General features: G+C 34.9%; 1 protein-coding gene and 1 long non-coding RNA gene across 5 annotated transcripts in view; one reads left to right on the forward strand and one right to left on the reverse strand.

The window, feature by feature from the left end:
- The window catches only part of dop (microtubule-associated serine/threonine (MAST) protein kinase dop), a 64,423-nt gene that overhangs the window by 40,159 nt on the left and 6,446 nt on the right, over positions 1–17,818 (forward strand). Inside the window, exons 6-32 of one of the 4 annotated variants that reach the window (XM_085201726.1) lie at positions 3,211–3,311; positions 3,687–3,806; positions 4,757–4,879; positions 5,140–5,221; positions 5,504–5,608; positions 5,833–5,997; positions 6,342–6,460; positions 7,108–7,251; positions 7,800–7,905; positions 8,245–8,444; positions 8,861–8,931; positions 9,376–9,485; positions 9,891–10,008; positions 10,708–10,832; positions 11,361–11,463; positions 11,915–12,081; positions 12,627–12,728; positions 13,201–13,397; positions 13,724–13,869; positions 14,153–14,285; positions 14,883–15,009; positions 15,209–15,310; positions 15,633–15,704; positions 15,880–16,002; positions 16,367–16,464; positions 16,671–16,814; positions 17,343–17,456. In XM_085201726.1, coding sequence (XP_085057852.1) covers positions 3,211–3,311; positions 3,687–3,806; positions 4,757–4,879; positions 5,140–5,221; positions 5,504–5,608; positions 5,833–5,997; positions 6,342–6,460; positions 7,108–7,251; positions 7,800–7,905; positions 8,245–8,444; positions 8,861–8,931; positions 9,376–9,485; positions 9,891–10,008; positions 10,708–10,832; positions 11,361–11,463; positions 11,915–12,081; positions 12,627–12,728; positions 13,201–13,397; positions 13,724–13,869; positions 14,153–14,285; positions 14,883–15,009; positions 15,209–15,310; positions 15,633–15,704; positions 15,880–16,002; positions 16,367–16,464; positions 16,671–16,814; positions 17,343–17,456 — 3,317 coding nt within the window. The remainder of the gene's footprint in view (positions 1–3,210; positions 3,312–3,686; positions 3,807–4,756; positions 4,880–5,139; positions 5,222–5,503; positions 5,609–5,832; positions 5,998–6,341; positions 6,461–7,107; positions 7,252–7,799; positions 7,906–8,244; positions 8,445–8,860; positions 8,932–9,375; positions 9,486–9,890; positions 10,009–10,707; positions 10,833–11,360; positions 11,464–11,914; positions 12,082–12,626; positions 12,729–13,200; positions 13,398–13,723; positions 13,870–14,152; positions 14,286–14,882; positions 15,010–15,208; positions 15,311–15,632; positions 15,705–15,879; positions 16,003–16,366; positions 16,465–16,670; positions 16,815–17,342; positions 17,457–17,818) is intronic. The other 3 variants (XM_085201727.1, XM_085201728.1, XM_085201729.1) reach the window with 3 other exon arrangements.
- LOC146529702 (uncharacterized) lies at positions 7,065–8,274 on the reverse strand. The gene is made up of 2 exons (XR_014879002.1): positions 8,137–8,274; positions 7,065–7,222 (listed from the first exon to the last, which is right to left on the reverse strand). It is a non-coding gene; the product is annotated as an uncharacterized LOC146529702 (long non-coding RNA).

The raw sequence follows: 17,818 nt of genomic DNA on the forward strand, positions 1-17,818 counted from the left end.
TCATTATGTTTTTATTTAAATTTACTTATTTTTATATAAAGGTATATTATTTTAATTAGGTTGTTTGTTGGTACTATTTTTAAAAATGTTTTATATTTGTATGTTAAAAAAAAAACATTAATATATCCAAATAGTACTATTTGCTCCATTAGATAAACGAGCCGTGTACACACTGAAGTTAGGTTTTCTGAACTATTGCCCATTGTTTACTATGTAAGAAAATAATCTGAAGAAAAATCAAATCTGTACAGGCATTTACAGTTAGTTTTAGAAGGCCACGACTTGTCGAGCGTACTGTACTTGACGGTGAAGTATATTCCACTGCATTTACAAGTAGTATCGGTGTAAACATTCGTATCACCCTATCTAAATACAGCAATGATGTAAGGCTACTTAACGATAGCTGCGCTGATAATGCACACATTACTTACTTTTATCTTGTACTGACTCAAAATGTGTATTTGTTGGAAAATAACCGGAATTACAGAAAAATAATTGAAATATTTGAGTTTCTCACCTACCACTATAACAAGACAACCTAGAACTATACCACATTCTGCCGAGCCACTGCGCCTCGATGGCCTTAGATATCATAAGATTAAATGTTATATGTTCTTGTAAAGGTACAAAGGTTTCTAGGACACGTCCTTGTTTCCTGCAGGAGTGTAAACATGTCATGCCGATGGCATTGCATGCCAAACAGAAGTCAGAAATACATTATATTTTGTATACAGATATAACTGGAAAATACTATATTTTGAAGTGATTTCTTTAGATATAGGTATTTTTATTAACTTAACTTATAAATACAATCAAAATATAGTCCGAGCAAAAAAAAATGTCAGTAAACGTTATCCTATAAATAAATAAGCTTCACAATGTATCTCGCAGCATGGGAGGCAGAGGAAACCTAGTGTTAAGACACTCCGTTTCTATTAGGACACTTTCGTTCCCCACTTTCCGCTGAATTCTTGAGGCATTGCTGATCAAAGTATCTTAAAATGAAGGGTATAAATAAATTAAACCTAAATACTATTTTTAAATTATTAACTATTTCACGGCGTTCCTTGCGCAGTAGGTACTCGTATGTTGCGTATGACGCTGTGGTAATTATCGACTCCGGAAATATGAAGTGTGAATCATTTACTAAGAACGATCATTTTAAATTCATAACTGGACTGAAACTCCCTGCAGTGTTCTCTTTCAAGAGAATTCACGTCATTCAGTTGGAGTCTTTAGGATCTATTTGATACAAACTCGCTAGTTTTTGGTATTAAAATTATGGGTTGCTGTTAATATAAAAATATATATTATTATATTCTACGTTTATTCATAAATTAAACGTAGAATTCAGAAGTAGTTTCTTGTCGTTTGCTCGTAAAGCACGTAACTTGTTGGTGTTGATCTCTCTAATGGTCCAATTATATTATACCAAACTCCATAACAACAATCCCCTCCTCGCACAATGTACTGACCCACTATCCAAACAAATACTTTACTATTTCCTACTTTTTCTCTTGAGTTTAATCACTTGACATACAATATTTAGAAAATTGGGCGTAGCGTGGGGAATGGAGTGTTATAACACTACAACTATATGCGGGATACAGCGTAAAACTGTTTTTTTTATCTCTTTTTAATTAGCCTCAAATCTACCAAGTTATGAATATTGGTATTTTGTATCTACAAGAAACAGCGTCATCTGTCCTAAGAAACATGTCTAACATTTATTGTTACACCAATTGTCAAAGTGTTTCTGGCAATGCCCATTGTCGTAAACGTAAAGTGACAGCCGTAAATGACTGTTCATCACGACCACTAAAGCATGGAGTCTCGTTCTAGTTTATTTTATGTACTTTTTGCTTATCTATTATATTCTATTTTATACTTTTTTTATTTTTATTACATTTGCTGGTTTAGTTCGATGTATTAAAAATATAAACAGCTCCCCAGTTGAGTAGTGAAAAATAAATCAAATCCTAATTGCGTACAATTTTAAAATAATATTTAAAAAAATAATATGTTCATAATTTATATTCTCAAATAGCTGGTTATTTTCTTTACTATCTGCATATTTTGAGTTCCTTCTAAAGCTAGCTCTAAACGGTTTTATTCTATAATACTAAAGTAGATATTCCCGTAACCACTTTTATCATTTACTTTGAATGTCGTCCAAGTCGTCAGCATAACTACGTTGTTGCTTCCACACTGCACGAAATCAGTGCATTTGAATTAAATTCAAATTTATTAGGCTTTTGTTTCTACTACTGTACTGTACTGTAACAGTTGAAGCTAATATGTTTTTAAATTGTCTTTGTTTTCTCTTTATAATTTTTTTTTCAACGTTGCCCTGAATTATTCCATATTGCTTAATGGCAACGACATTGAAACACAATATCGTAATTTATTATATCCAACAATTAAAGAATCAAGAATTTTCATCGTATGCCATTTTTTACAATCCAAATCGTATTTTTGTACTACTCGTATTTTTGTTATTTTTATTATATTCCAATACACAATTTAATTTGTAAAAATATAAGAATTATTTAATAACATTGATAGTAAAAGCAAATAATATAATTACAATGTTTTATTTAATTAATGACTGAAGGATGAATTATTAGCATCCATTAAATTGAGGCCGTTGCGGCGCATTGAAACAGCGTCTAACTGTAAAGGCGACGTATTAATCGTGGGTTCGGTCCCTCTCGGGGAATGGACATGTTTAAAATTTATTTTCATTTTGACCGACTGTCTGACCTGACTTTTAGTTTTGCCTTCTCGAAAATACAGCGGAAAGTGCACAGCAGAGTGTCTTAACATTAGGTTCCTTATAACTACTTTGTTATGCGATATATCGATTTTAAAAAGAATAACACTAAATATTTGATTAAGACTTATAAATATTAACATGTTACTAAAATAAACAGGAGACTATTCTGCTCCAATGGATTTCACCCATTTTCGAATATAATTTTTTTGGTTTCATTGAATACGTTCTTTATTTGTTTTTTTCTTTATAGTGTTTTTTTAACAATATTTTATTTATAAAAAAACTTCTCAGCGTCAATAAAATTAAGTTTTAATGTGTTTTTTCTCCCCAAAAATATAAAAAAACATTTTTAATTAGATTATTTCACGAAGATATTATCAAAAGTACGTCCGTTTATAATTAGCAATATAATCGACGCACTTAATTTGTTGCAGTCACAATGTTCCTCGCAAGAGCGCCTGCTGGCGGCACAGGCGGCGTGCGAGCCGCCACGCGCGCCCTGCCCCCACTGCCACCACCATCAGAACTCGCTCAAGTAAACGCTCATATATTTTTTAATTTCTGTTTTTTTTTACCTATTTCTTGTTTTTTATGTTGAAAATACATATTTCGTGGGTTTATTAATGCAACGCATGGTGGCCTCTTATCGTCATCTAACGGCTACAATCACTGTCATGGGGCATGGCTTCGATACAATGGAAATTGATAGTATTAGAACTAAATCCTATTACTGATTACGATCTGATATTATGAATGTATTTATTTATAATATTGACATTAATATTAATTAATACTACAAAGCATATTATAATAGTATTATATACTGCAAAGTTTTATATATTTTTAGTTAAAAATAGTCTTATCACCATTTGCTCAACGTTAATATTTATTATGTGTTGTCAAATTATAGCAGTTCACAAGGCAGCGGTATGAACTGGGCGTCCCTGTCGGACAGCGGGGGCAGCGGCCACGCGGCACGCGCGCCCTCTCCCCGCGTCCTGCCGCGCAGAGTCAGGAGTCGGAGCTTGAGGTGAGCTGGAAATAGGCTTTGAAAGTTTCTATTGCTTCATCTATATATATAAAAGGACTTGTCCTCACTGACTGAGGTAAGACGCACGCACAGCCGTAACCGCTGTGCGTAGAAACGTGAAATTTGGACAGATGTTTACTTTCGTAATCTGGACATCCACTAAGAAGGGATTTTGAAAAATTTTAACTCTAAAGGGGTGAAATAGGGGTTCAAAGTTTGTATAGAAAAAAATTTAAATCGGCACCGATTTTTATAAAATTTGAAATTTACATTTTTAAAAGTATTTAATTGAACACGTGTTTCATCGTTTTCTAGAATTCTCCCCCTAAGGGTGCAAATAAGGGGTTAAAAGTTTATATGGAATTTTTTTTAAATCGCCACCGATTTTTATAAAATTTGATATTTAGAGTCTTAAAAATATTTAATTGAACATGTGTTTCATGGTTTTGTAGAATTCACCCCCTAAGGGTACAAATAAGGGGTTGAAAGTTTGTATGGAATTTTTTTTAAATCGCCACCGATTTTTATAAAATTTGAAATTTAGACTCTTAAAAATATTTCATTGAACCCATGTTTCATGGGTTATTAGAATTCACTCCTAAATACGCAAGCGAAGCTGCGCGCGTCCGCTAGTTTTTATATATTTGTATAATTTTTATTGGACTTTGTTTAGATATCGTAGAGTACCTACCTAAAGTTTTTGAAATTTTGTTTGATTTTTTAATTTTAATCTGGAAAAAGTACATATCACTTAGAATTCGAAAGAGTTCTAAATGAACTTATGAAGAATCAGAAAAGAAATCTTAAAATATTGCAAATATTTTTTAATATGTAGTTTAATTGTACGCAAATGTATAATATACATAGACAAATAATTATAGAAAACAAACATAAATAATATTTTTTTATTTAATTTGAAATGAACACTAACATATCGTTTCCTAAACTAGTTCGCCCTCCCGCTCCCCCGGCGGCGGCAGCGGCTCGGAGGGCTCCAAGGATGACGCGGTGTCAGCGATGTCTTCGCTGTTCGCTGCTAGGTTCCCGGCCGCGCAACGCGCCATGGATGATAAGTATGATTATTTTTTTTTCCGTTTTTCGCTTTATTCTGCATATAGCAGGGTAGCCAGGAAGAACCTGGTATAAAGATACTCCTTTATCTTTATCTTTTTATGGGTTGACTGGCGGAACTCAACACCTACCCCTGCCTACCCCGCTAGGGATACAGCTAAAATACTAAACTTTAATTATTATTAGTTAATATGTATATATTTTTTCGTACTTTTTAACATACATTTTTAATTTAATTTTCTTTATGTACTTTTTTGTGTAGGCTAAGGGCGCTTATCGAAGAGCTGACTGAATTAGATAAGAAGCCCGATCGTCCGCCTATCGAGAGATTTGTTCAGAGACAGGTAAAAACATCCTAATTAGTACTTTTATTTATTTTGTTTTGTTATAGTCAGCGTATAGTATAGTCAGGCGTAGCGAGCTTTACAGCGCCCCCCAGGCGCACACAATATAATTTTATATGTATGTTTAAATAGTTTTGCGGATGACCCCAATGAATGATGACCCTCCTTACTACGCCACTGCTAATAGTGTAAGAAAGATTTGGGGCAATGAAAATGTAGTTATTTTTCAATATATGTGTAAATTTCTATTGTAGGTTTTTAATTATTTGTTTATAATCACAGGTACTAGAAATGGCGCGGGACTGCCTTCACAAGTCGGAGTCTAAACAAGTGACCAGCACGTATTTCTACGACATGGCGGACAGTTTAGACAGATTATTAGCTGAGGTTAGTCTATTACACATAGTTTTTCGCACATAGTTTTGTTTTTAGTTTTACACATAAGATTGGTATTAAGGTCTGGAAACTTGTTTGTGAACCGATTTTACTGTTTTTAAATACTTATATTTACCAAATATGTCATGAATTATAAAAATATCGTACAAATATATATAACTTTTGGAATAAAATTGAAATGAACAAATACAATCTAATACAAATGTACCGTACAGACTAGAGAGAAATCTTCCGAGGCGGGCGCACAAGTGGCGCCACTGGTGACGCGCCTCACGCTGGCCATGGCGCGCCCCGCTCGCCTGCTCGAGTGCCTGGAGTTCGACCCCGAGAGGTTCTACCGCCTGCTGGAGGCTGCCGAGGGGCATGCTCGACATTTGCAGGTTGGTGTTAGGTTAGGCAGAGGCACTTGGAAACCTAGTGCTAAGACACTCCGTTCCCATAAGGACACTTCCGTTCCTTAACTTTCTGACAAATTCTGGCATTCTGGCATTGTGTATTCAATAGCAAAACTCAAAATCGTTAGTTACCAAAGCGTGAAAATGAAAATATTATATATTTAATTTGCTTAAGGGGAAATCGTATACCCAACCTGTCGTGTTAGCAGTCGCACGCTGGTGCCCCTGCACCGCGTTATGATATATAAAAAAATAACAATATTTCAACATTTTTAATTTCTACATATGTATGTCTTTATAATTTATTCAATTAACGTTTTTCTATCCAGGGCATGACAACCGACATCCCGCAGTACATAATCCACAAGTTGGGCCTGTCCAAGGACCCGCTCGCAGAACTGCACGTGCCACCGCCGCCGCCCCCACCGCAGAACTGCTCGCCTTCCAAGTTAGTTTTATATTATTTGTACTTTTATAAGTTTATAAGTTAGTTATTTTTGATACATAGATATAATTTATTTGATTCTAGCAAATAGTTAAATAAATATCATGTCATTATGATTAACAATTTTTTTTATTATGTAAATTTTATAACACTAAATAGAGCCTACACTGAATATCTGTACAAATTTGGCCCATATCTTTTTAATCAAAATTTAGTTTTTTAGTCCACAAGTGCCTATTTACAATTCTCAATATTTAATCTTAAACTTAATCAGCCTTACGCTTTATCCCGCACCTGTGTGCGGGGTATAGCTGGCAGGGTAGGAAGCGGGAACCTAGTGTTAAGGCACTCCATTCCCCACTTTCCGCCGAAATCAGAAGGCATTGAGTGTTGAGTGGCGGAACTCAACGCAGGCTTTTGCCTGTCGAGGCAAATTCTTCGCTCTGGTGTCGACCAGAGCGAAGAATAAGAACAATGTAAATTTAAATAAATATTTCATTTCCTCGAGTGAGGATTGAACCAACAACCAGTCGATTTTGCAGTCACACTTTGTGCCTCTGCGCCACGACTGGCCTCTAGAAACCTAAAGCTAAGATTTAAACAATTCTTTCTAACGTAAAATCTTTATATTAATTATATTTCTACACCAGGGTCCGTGGTCGTCAGTCACCTCCCGGGGCTCCAGGCTCAGGTGGTGCTCCACCTTCAGAAAGTGACTATCAGGTCATAAAGCTGATCTCCAATGGCGCCTATGGGGCGGTGTACCTTGTGAAGCATAAACAGACAAGACAGAGGTAATAGGATGTTTATTTATAATATCTACAGTACGGTCGGCGAGTCGTGGCCGCCCTGAAGCTGTTCTGTGGTTGTATAGATTTTATTTTTGATAAGTACCACCACCACCACCACCAGTACCAAGACCACGACACATCGGCCGTACAATATGGTTTTGCATATTTTTTCGTGGATTTTTTTGGAAATATTAATTTTTAGTAATAGTGCAGCCGATAATATGCTTTTATAGTAATCAGTTAAAAGTCGTGGCGCAGGGACACAAATGCCTCAAGCAATGCCTCCAGAATTCTGCGGAAAATGGGGAACTAAAGGTCTTAATATTAGGTTCCGTCTGCGTACCCTGCTGTACGCGACATACAGCGTGAAGCTGAATTTAATTTTGGTATAGTAATTAAATGGCATAGATAAAAAACAAAATTTGTGACATTTTGCTTTTAAAAAATGAATAAGAAAATGATAAGAAGTATTAGTAGATTACGTTTTATTAAAAGTTTTATAAATAATAAAGAGTATTTGGGCAAATTATTGAAGTTAGTGAATGTTTTAGGTATGCAATGAAGAAAATTAGCAAGAACAACCTGATATTAAGGAATCAAGTGGAACAAGCCTTTGCTGAACGGGATATATTGAGTTTCGCCGATAATCCTTTTGTGGTAAATATAACATTGTTTTTTTTCCTTATGCATATTACATGCTGGATATTTACGTTAATTATGTGTTTTATTATTTATTATCCTTGACAAATTCCTAAAAAATATATACTTCCTGGCTTCTTCAAATTTCTAAAGCTATATTTATAGAAAAAAAAACTTTCGATACATATAATAATAAAAATAAATATCCAAAAAATACTGTTTTGGACAATGTATAAAAGATAAACTTACGTCTCTTGGAAGGTTTCTAAGAGTTTCAAATGCCGTTACGTTCAATTTTATATATTTATGGAATAGGAACGCATATTTTTAATAATTCCCTTTTATTCCAACCACCAGGTGACAATGTACTGCTCGTTCGAGACAAAAAGACACCTCTGTCTTATACTGGAATTCGTGGAGGGCGGTGATTGCGCCACGCTGCTACGCGCCGGCCCGCTGCCGCCTGACATGGCGCGCCACTACTTCGCGGAGGCCGTGCTCGCCGTCGAGTACCTGCACTCCTACGGCATCGTGCACAGGGATCTCAAGCCGGACAAGTGAGCTTCCAATACAGTACAAGTTTAGAAAGCCTAACTTCAGGGCCGTCACGTCCATATCAGTGCGTACGGCATTGTGCACAGAGTGGGCCTCTGAAGCATGACAAATATGGGTTCAAGTACGAGTTAAGTAGATAAACACAATTTGTTGAACTTGTAGATCCCATTACACTGGATAAGTCATTTATTATGTTAATATGTAAATAATTTCAATGCAAAAAACTTTGAGAATTATTTTGAGGGAATTGGCGCCTTATACAGAAACATCTAAATAACCAAAACCAAAGGCAACTAGTTCGGATATATACAAAAGGATAGGAGGAAATAATTTTGTCTATTTTTGGCTTATAAAAAGATTTTATAAAAGTTAATTTTGTTTTATATTTTCAAAATAAATATATTTTATTTTGTTCCAGCCTGCTCATCACAGCAACTGGTCATATTAAGCTCACTGACTTTGGACTCAGCAAAATGGGTCTCATGTCATGTGAGTAAACATTTTTTTATCTAATGTGCAATGTTCAACAAAATTAATAAATCTATTTAAAACCTCGTTACCCATTCGTTAACAAAGCGTTGAGTTTGGCCACTCAATACGCAAAGCCTACAGGTTTCGGCGAAAAGTGGCGAACAGAAGAGAAATAACGGATACGAAGGTCTTAACACTAGGTTCCGGCCCGTTATATTGAATTTTTTATGTTTTCTAAAAAATGTATTTTGCTCTACGATTATTATTTATTAGTAAGGATGTAAATTCCATTCGATACAGTGGACAAAGCGAAAGAGGTATGTAGAGACCGTAGCGTGAGGCGCTCCGTTCTCTCTGACTATCCCGCTGGGATACAGCGTGGAGCGTTTTTACTTTTATTCCATGCTATCGTAATGATCTCGTCCAGTTTTATAGTAATAATTTGTTTATAACATTGTCCAGTGGCAACAAACCTTTACGAGGAGTACGCGGACCGCGAGGCGCGCCAGTTCTCCGATAAGCAGGTGTGCGGCACGCCCGAGTACATCGCGCCCGAAGTCATATTGAGACAGGTTAGCGATCGTTGCTGTTTTTTTTGTTATTTTTTTATACAAAATGTAGAGTACATAGAGGAAATTTGTGGGAAGACTTTCTTTTAATTTACTTTGTATTTCATTTGTGTATGAAACACACACACAGTGAGGACGGGGGTGTTTTAATAATACAGTGATACAGAGTGAAGCTAGTAAAAATAAATGAATATTCTAAATGGATATTGAATTGAATACTATGTATAGCAAGACTTCTTAACTGAGCTATGATTGTTCATAAAAATGTCAGTTTTTATTTTTTTATTTGTGTTTATGTTCTGAATTATTTTTGAACCTGCAACTGCCGTGTATGTTAAATATTTTCCATCTATCCACTTTACCATAATATTTATATTAGATATTAATTTGTAAATTTTTGCCTACCAGGGTTACGGGAAACCGGTGGACTGGTGGTCAATGGGTATTATTCTTTATGAGTTCATCGTTGGTTGCGTGCCTTTCTTCGGAGACACGCCCGAGGAGTTGTTTGCTCATACTGTTAATGGTATATATATTTTTGTTTGTATAATATTACTAAATAATTATAAATTATACTCTCTTGGTCATAGCGTAATATAATTTATCCTTTATCTATATATATAAAATGGAAAGGTCACTCACTCATCACGAAATCTCAAAAACTACAAGTGCTAGGAATCTCAAATTTTGCATAGCAGTTACTTACAAGACGTAGGTGCTCGCTAAGACGGGAATTTGCAATATTCGACTTCTAAGGGGTTGTTTTTGGGGTCGAAAGTTTGTATGAAACTTCGTTACTACAAATGCTAGGAGTCTCAAATTTTGCATAGACGTCACTAGGACGTAGTCATGGAGACAGAAAATAATAATAACATAGTTCACGCGGGTGAAACCGCGAGCGGGCCGCTAGTTATAAATAAATGTAACAAAAGAAAATTATATAATATTATATAAGAAAGTATTAGACAGAAAATAAATCCAATATTATTTTCAACCAAAGTAATTTCTGAGATTAGCGCGTCCAACCAAACAAACTATTTAGTTTTATAATATTATTAGATATTAGAAACAATAACTGTTATAAAAAAGTAGTCTATTAACTATAACTAACATAGAAGATAAGATAAAAAAAGATTATTCGTACGCACTGATCTCTATTTTGATAAAAAAGTGAAATAAATAATATTATATTTTAATTAGTTACTCATGCCTATTTCCCCGTCAGATGACATAGAATGGCCATCAGAAGATGATTTCCCCATAGCAGTAGAAGCTCGTGCTATTATAACAGAGTTACTATCGCGAAATCCTCGAGATCGCCTCGGTACAGCTGGCACGCATCAGGTTAAAGTTAGTATGTTTTTATTGACTTTATTTCACGCTTTATCCCGCATATAACAGGATAAGAAAAGGATCTAATTTAAAATATAAAAGAAATCTCCGCCTTTAATATTACTTTGTAATTAGTATATAGTATAAAATATAGACGGTAATAGTTGAAAACTGCACATCGGATACTGGACAAGTGTAAAAATATTGTATAATTGTTTGTAATAATCAGCTTTTCGCACACAGTAGGGTAGGCAGAAGGAACCTAGTGTTATAAGAATCCGTTCCCTACTTTCCGCCGAATTCTGGAGGCATTGCGGGTTGAGTGGCCCAACACAACGCCGCGCTTTGCTCCGATACCAGAGCGAAGACATGGAAATATAAATTTAAATAAATATTTAATTTCCTCGAATGGGGACCGAACCCACAACCAGTCGCGTTTACAGTCACACTTTGTGCCCCTGCGTCACGACTGGCCTCGAAGATAATATAATCGTTTATAAGATGTTTGCATGATTAGTAATAATCAATATGAATTTTATTTTCAAGGAACACATCTATTTTTACGGCTTGGACTGGAACAACCTGTTGCGGAGAAAAGCAGAGTTTATTCCCCAACTAGAGAACGATGAGGACACCAGTTATTTCGACAGTAAGTCAAAATATTTATTCTTGCTTGTAAATTCTAAGATACATAATTCTGGTAAAAAATCAAGAAATATTTTAATATTTTTATAAATTTAATATTGTTCTGTAGATCGTATAATTTATTATATACTTAATACTACATACATACTTTAGAAATTTGGTGAAATCCTCTATTTTTGTAGTTATATACTTATTGTAGTTTCTTTTTGTGTAGTGGTCCAGAAAACTATAATAAACAATATTTTAAAAAAATAATTACTACTAAATTAAATATTTTTTTTAAACGATGGCATACAAAGGCTATATAGAGATATGACTAAAATATCTAACATTATATAAGGACCATACGATGTAGTGGGAGAAAAGCAAAATGTTATTCAATCTACTGCCAGGATGTGGTAGTCATTCAGTAATGATTAGTTATAACTAAATTACATGTATACTTCTCTACTTAGGTCGTTGTGACCGCTACAACCACAGTGAAGCGGAGACAGACGACACTACGGAGCCTCAAGAGCCTCACGAGGGTGACGAGGCCCTGTTCGCAGCGTTTTCCTCGACTTCTCCGCAGTGGAGAAGACACTACCATCACTCACATTCTGCTTTGGAACACGACTCACGGGTATTTATTATGTTTTGCGATTTTTTTTCTTTTACGTGTAACTTCTAGAATCCTCATTTTGGTAGAACATTTTATAATATTAATAATTCACAAAAACACAAAAAAGAACGACAAGAATCTGTGGAGCATCAAAAGATAAAGAAAAAAATAAATAAAAATCACCTCTCAAAGCCAAGCCAATCAAACTCACAATCATCATGTACAGGACACTTCACTGATGCACTATAGTTTGATTGTTATGTATGCTTTTAGTTGTTTATTTCACATAGCGCTTAGTTATATGTATATAAATCGCATAATGTATACAATATGCGACGCTGCTATATTCACGCTAAAGGCTATCAATTTAAAATATATATATGCTTTAAAATTATTAACTGAAAAAAAATGAAGAGTGCTATCGCGCAAGTGCAGGGTATTATTGTATCTATTTTTTTATTAGATAGCATATATGTACATATTTGAAATTTGGTGCCATATTAATTACACACACGTACACATGGTAAATGTAAATTCTAAGTAAATATCGTATGGGCGTACAACAGAGCACGGACAGCTGGCCGGGCACGCCGGACAGCGCGGGCCCGCCTACCACGCCCACGGCGCCACTCGCGCCCGCGCCCGCTCTGCACCATCCCAAGTGCCCTGTGAGTTGATTTGTTGTTATGTTTGTTTTTATGTTAAATACTTTGGTAGATAGATGTTTACTTTTGAAATATCAAATATTATAGAACTAGGCTTTTTATTATTTGCCTTTTGCATTATTTATTTTTTTATAGTAATTGGTCCTCCGCTAGGAACTTAGTTCTAGCTTTTTATGATATTTTTGATTATTGGCCTAGTTATAGTTTTTATTATGTTTTAATGTAGTTTGGTTACATCATACATACAATCATCTATGAGTACAGTATATTTTAAATATTTTAGAATTATTGTTATGTGTATAAAAACACTTGTTAGGCTCAGACTAACTAAAAAAATTCTGACTTCACAAAAGATGATAGAAAAAAGGATAATATTAATTCATATTAATGTGACATTTAAAACTTATGTAATTTTATTTTTAACCTATCTTTATATTAATACCTATAATTAAACCTGTACTCACTTTGTTAACAGATGATGGGCACAGGCAGTGGTTCAACAGCGGAATCTTCCCAGACTGACTCGGATGATGTCTCACCAGCAGCACGCCGAAGGGCAGCACTGCGCCCACTCCCTCATGTACACCCACATGGACACCACTCCCATGGATTTGCTCATGGACATGGGCACGCTCATCCTCTGCACGCGAGTCATGGCGCATTGGTTAAATTGTAAGTATTTTTTTAAATTTGCTTATTTCACATAGCTTTTTGCTTATTATTGGCGGAACTCGACAAAATAGCTTCTTTGTCTTGTTACCAGAGCGAGGAAATGACAATAATTTATTTCCTCGAATGATGGATGGAACCTACGACCCTCGTATTCAGTCAGTCAGTCACTGTGGGGTTGCGCTTTGACAATAATGTAATATATAATATAATGATGATATATCTTCCATGTACAGACATGATCAGTTACAATTTTATTATATGTATAGATGTGTACACGGTATAAATAATTATATTATTAGTTAAATAATTATAATATTTAATTATAGACCAGAAGCCAAAAAGGAGGACAAGAGCGTAGACAAATTGGATAAAGCAGAAAAAGCGGATAAAGCGAAACCGTCTGCGCTCATAGCGCCCAAAGCGATGCGACGATCGGCTAGTACTTCTGGACTTTCACTTGTTATACATCCTGGTAAGATTGAGGTTTTGTAATTTATTAGATAAAATATTTTTGTTAATCTCACTAGATTGTAAAAATAATTCAGACGCTGTGCCGCTGAAGTAACTCTGTTGATATCAGTGACATTTGTAAAACAGAGCCTAGTTTCTATTTACCTGTCCAATAGTCTACCAAATAAAAATATATATATAAATAAATAAATAAAAGGAATATTAATTAAATGTGCGTATTATAAAGAAATCATAATTTAAAATAATACTAAAACTATATTTCAATAATTAATTATTTTCTTTAGCAGAAGACACAATATCAACACTAGCGCTCGGCGCGGCGTCGCCGTGCGCCGGTAATACGTCATCGACAAACTCCTCAAGAGATTCTTCTCCGTGCCGCGATCCACCGTCACCTTTTGCCATTGCTAATCATTCGTGAGTCATTTTAATTAGAATTTGCAGTTCGCGAGGCGTAAGCTGAGCATTGCAATCGTGTGAATTGACTAAGATTAGAGCCTGTTTCTTCACTGGACATTGCATTTTTATAATTCTTACTTTCGTCACATGTCGTTTGAGATAATATTGAATCGTTCCGTGATACCATCAAAACAGTATTTGTGTTCATATATGTTTTTTCTTTTCTTATAGCTTGGTCACAGATGTACATTTTCCCACTCTTGTACAGTGTTAGTGCCAATTTTATCCTCCATCTTGAATAAATCAAAAACAGAAATAATATATTTAGAATTAAATATGTGGCACTGCTATCACTACAAGAGCTGTAGGCCGGTTATCAAAAAGCAATATGAACCTGCCTAGACCAAACAAGAGCTTAGACCTCCCGGACTGAACTTTAAATATTTTATGTGAGGTATAATAGTAAGAGGAAACTCCAAGCATATTAAATATACAAATGATATAAGAAGCAATATATACTTAATCAATGTTCAAAAACCAAAATATGAAATCATAATAGAATCATAGAGGTTTATTAATATAATTTGTAATATATCTCTTTTAAACACATTTCAGTTTAATTCAATCATCTAAACCACCGATTGTAGTGCGTCGCGGTCCTCGTGGCTTCGGCTTCACTATCCACACTGTGCGGGTGTACTATGGCGACACTGATTACTATACTATGCATCATTTGGTTTCGGTAAGATTTTGTTTTTACAACTAAAAACAACTATTTTATTTAACTTTTTAAATAAAATACTTGTTTTTAGTTGTATGTAATAGTGGTCTTTTTATTTTTTATGAAACAATTTAAACATAACATATATAAACAATTTTGATTTAAATTGTTTATTTATTTGTGTTATGTTTCGTTTAAATTACTTAAAATTTAACCCTAGGCGGTAAGCGAGCAAGGTGCGGCGTGGGCGGCTGGTCTTCGTGCTGGTGATCTCATCACACAGCTCAATGGAGAATCTGTGCAAGGATTATTGCATACCCAGGTATGCAATTTAAAAAATATTAAAATGAAAAAGAAAAATATTATTTAAAATATTATTTAAAAAAAATATATGGGGATCAAAGTGTTTCAACACTAGGTTCCCTCTGCCTACCCTGCTGTGAGCAGGATACAGCGTGAAGCTGAAAAATATATTAACAAAGTTGATCATGATCAAAAGTTGAAAGTTGATCATATTTTCTAAAACAAAAATATCATATTTTTGGAACCAAATATGTAAATATACTTAATTTTTTTTGGTATTGGTATAAGCAGATATTTGAACAAGGGCTATATTTAGATTATTTAATTTTGTTATGATGTAGGTGTTAAGACTGCTGTTGGCAGCTCCTCACGCGACACTTCGTGCGACGCCTTTGGATCAAACTACTATTCAAGTAAGTCAATGAAGTATAATTAGAGGATGGTTGTAATAGAGAGAACCAGTTTTTTTTTATATTAATTGTATTTTAAGATAACTTCTTTATCATTTTTTCTCATTGTGTTAGAATGAATATGAATTAATATTATTTTTTATTTGTTTTTTCTATAATGATCTTTTTTATCCTCAAGGCTGGAGGTCGTCGTCGTGCTGGAGGTAGACGAGCCTCAGCACCTCCCAGGCCTCGTCCCAGACGTAGATGCTCCTTATTTAGAAGAATATCTACTAAACGAGCTTCACAAGAAATGCACCAAGTATGACTTTTTACTATTTAATCAGTAGTAAAGTAAGTAAGTAATAATTGTAACACAATAGAATAAAAAGAAAATATATAATAGCGCAAACTAAAGAGTCTGTGTGCTAATATTTAAGATAAACACTGCTTGCAAAAACATATAATTGTTTATAATATTTGTTGGTTCGATACCTAAGTTTATATAGCATATAACCTCATTAGTTTATTTTCAAAACAAAATGTTTGTTTCAAAATTCAGATAACTGCAATTTAAATTTGGAACTAAGATTCCTATATGGAACCAAAAACCATGAACTTTGCTATCCTTCATCTTGCTGATATAGTAACATATATAATTATGATAAAAATGATAATTTCATTAGATGGTATCTGGTGGTTCAAGTGAATTGCCGTCTCCGGCCGCGTCTCCTGCTGCTGATTCTCCCTTACACACTACACATCCGACCACACATTATCAACGGTAAGGACATTATCATATAAATGGTCAATAGATACATGTGTATGCGTTCAAACGCCGCTATTTTACAAACATTATGAATAATATTTTGCTGAATCTATAGCCTTCCTAGATAACTGTACTATATAACAGAAAAATATGTGTCAATCAAAGTTGTTAACTTTATAATATTAGTATATAGAATTAAAATTCTCTGTTCGTATATGCAGTCCGTCGTCCCTGCACGGGCTGAAGCACAAGCTGGGCGGCGAGGTGAGGCGCGCGTCGCTGCAGCACATGCCGCTATCGCCGCTCGCGCGCACGCCCTCGCCCAGCCCGCAGCCCGCGCCTGCACCCGCGCCCGACGCCAACAGGTAGTACAGTAATGACCATCTAGTCTACAGTACGGTCGACAAGCCTTTGCCGCCCTGAACTTAAGCTTATTGAACTTTTGCGCGTTTTCCACTCGGGTACTATATTATCAAAAATAAGAATAATAGAAAAATAAATTTTCACTATCTACGATTAACTTCAGGGCAGTCACGATTCATCGATCGTACTATACTCGCCGACGGCGATATGTACATATGAAGTAGATATTGAGACCGTCGAGGTTGTGTCTCATTGGATGATGGCTGTGGGTTCAATTCCCTGTTGGAGGAATAGTGGTAATCATTATACATATAAAATGTAACTAACTATGCAAATCATTTGTATATGTTTAATCATATTACGTATAATAATTTAGTAATATAAACGTAAAGTATAACGTAAAGTAATAAACTAGGATCACACATTGTACAAGTGCGACATAATATTATATTTCATCTCACAATAATTTGATGTTCTAACACTATCACGTAACACTATCACTCATATCATATACCCCATGTATGACGTAGCCGCGGGTGTGAGGCGCGCAGTCCGTCGCCGCTCGCGACGCGCGAGTGCCGGCGCGCGTGGCCGCGACGGGACCCCGCCTCGCCCTTGCTGAGGAGAGCGTTGTCACCTGACAGGTTTGTTTATTTACTATTTGGGAATCACTATTTTTATCGATATACTTTTATTGTTGTTGTTATGTTTTTATTTGTAGATATTTCGTATCGATATAGGTCAGTGGTTCGTATCGAATACCGGTGTTTGTGTTTGATAATCATTTTTATTAGGTATTTATTTCTTTCACATTAATACACACATAACACAATATTTCAGGTTGAGCCAAATGGCCTATATTTGTTGCCATTAGTTTGTAGATTATTTGTACATTAGCCATAGTACAAATAATCTTAAAAGCTGACTGATGTTTATTATTAATAGTATCTATGGCTATTTATTTATATTATTATTGTTTTTTTTTTATTTTATTTAAAACAGCTAT

The sequence above is a fragment of the Heliconius melpomene genome, chromosome 18 (assembly GCF_056956725.1).
Source record: "Heliconius melpomene rosina isolate 202511_hmr_F chromosome 18, ASM5695672v1, whole genome shotgun sequence".
Taxonomy (NCBI): domain Eukaryota; kingdom Metazoa; phylum Arthropoda; class Insecta; order Lepidoptera; family Nymphalidae; genus Heliconius; species Heliconius melpomene.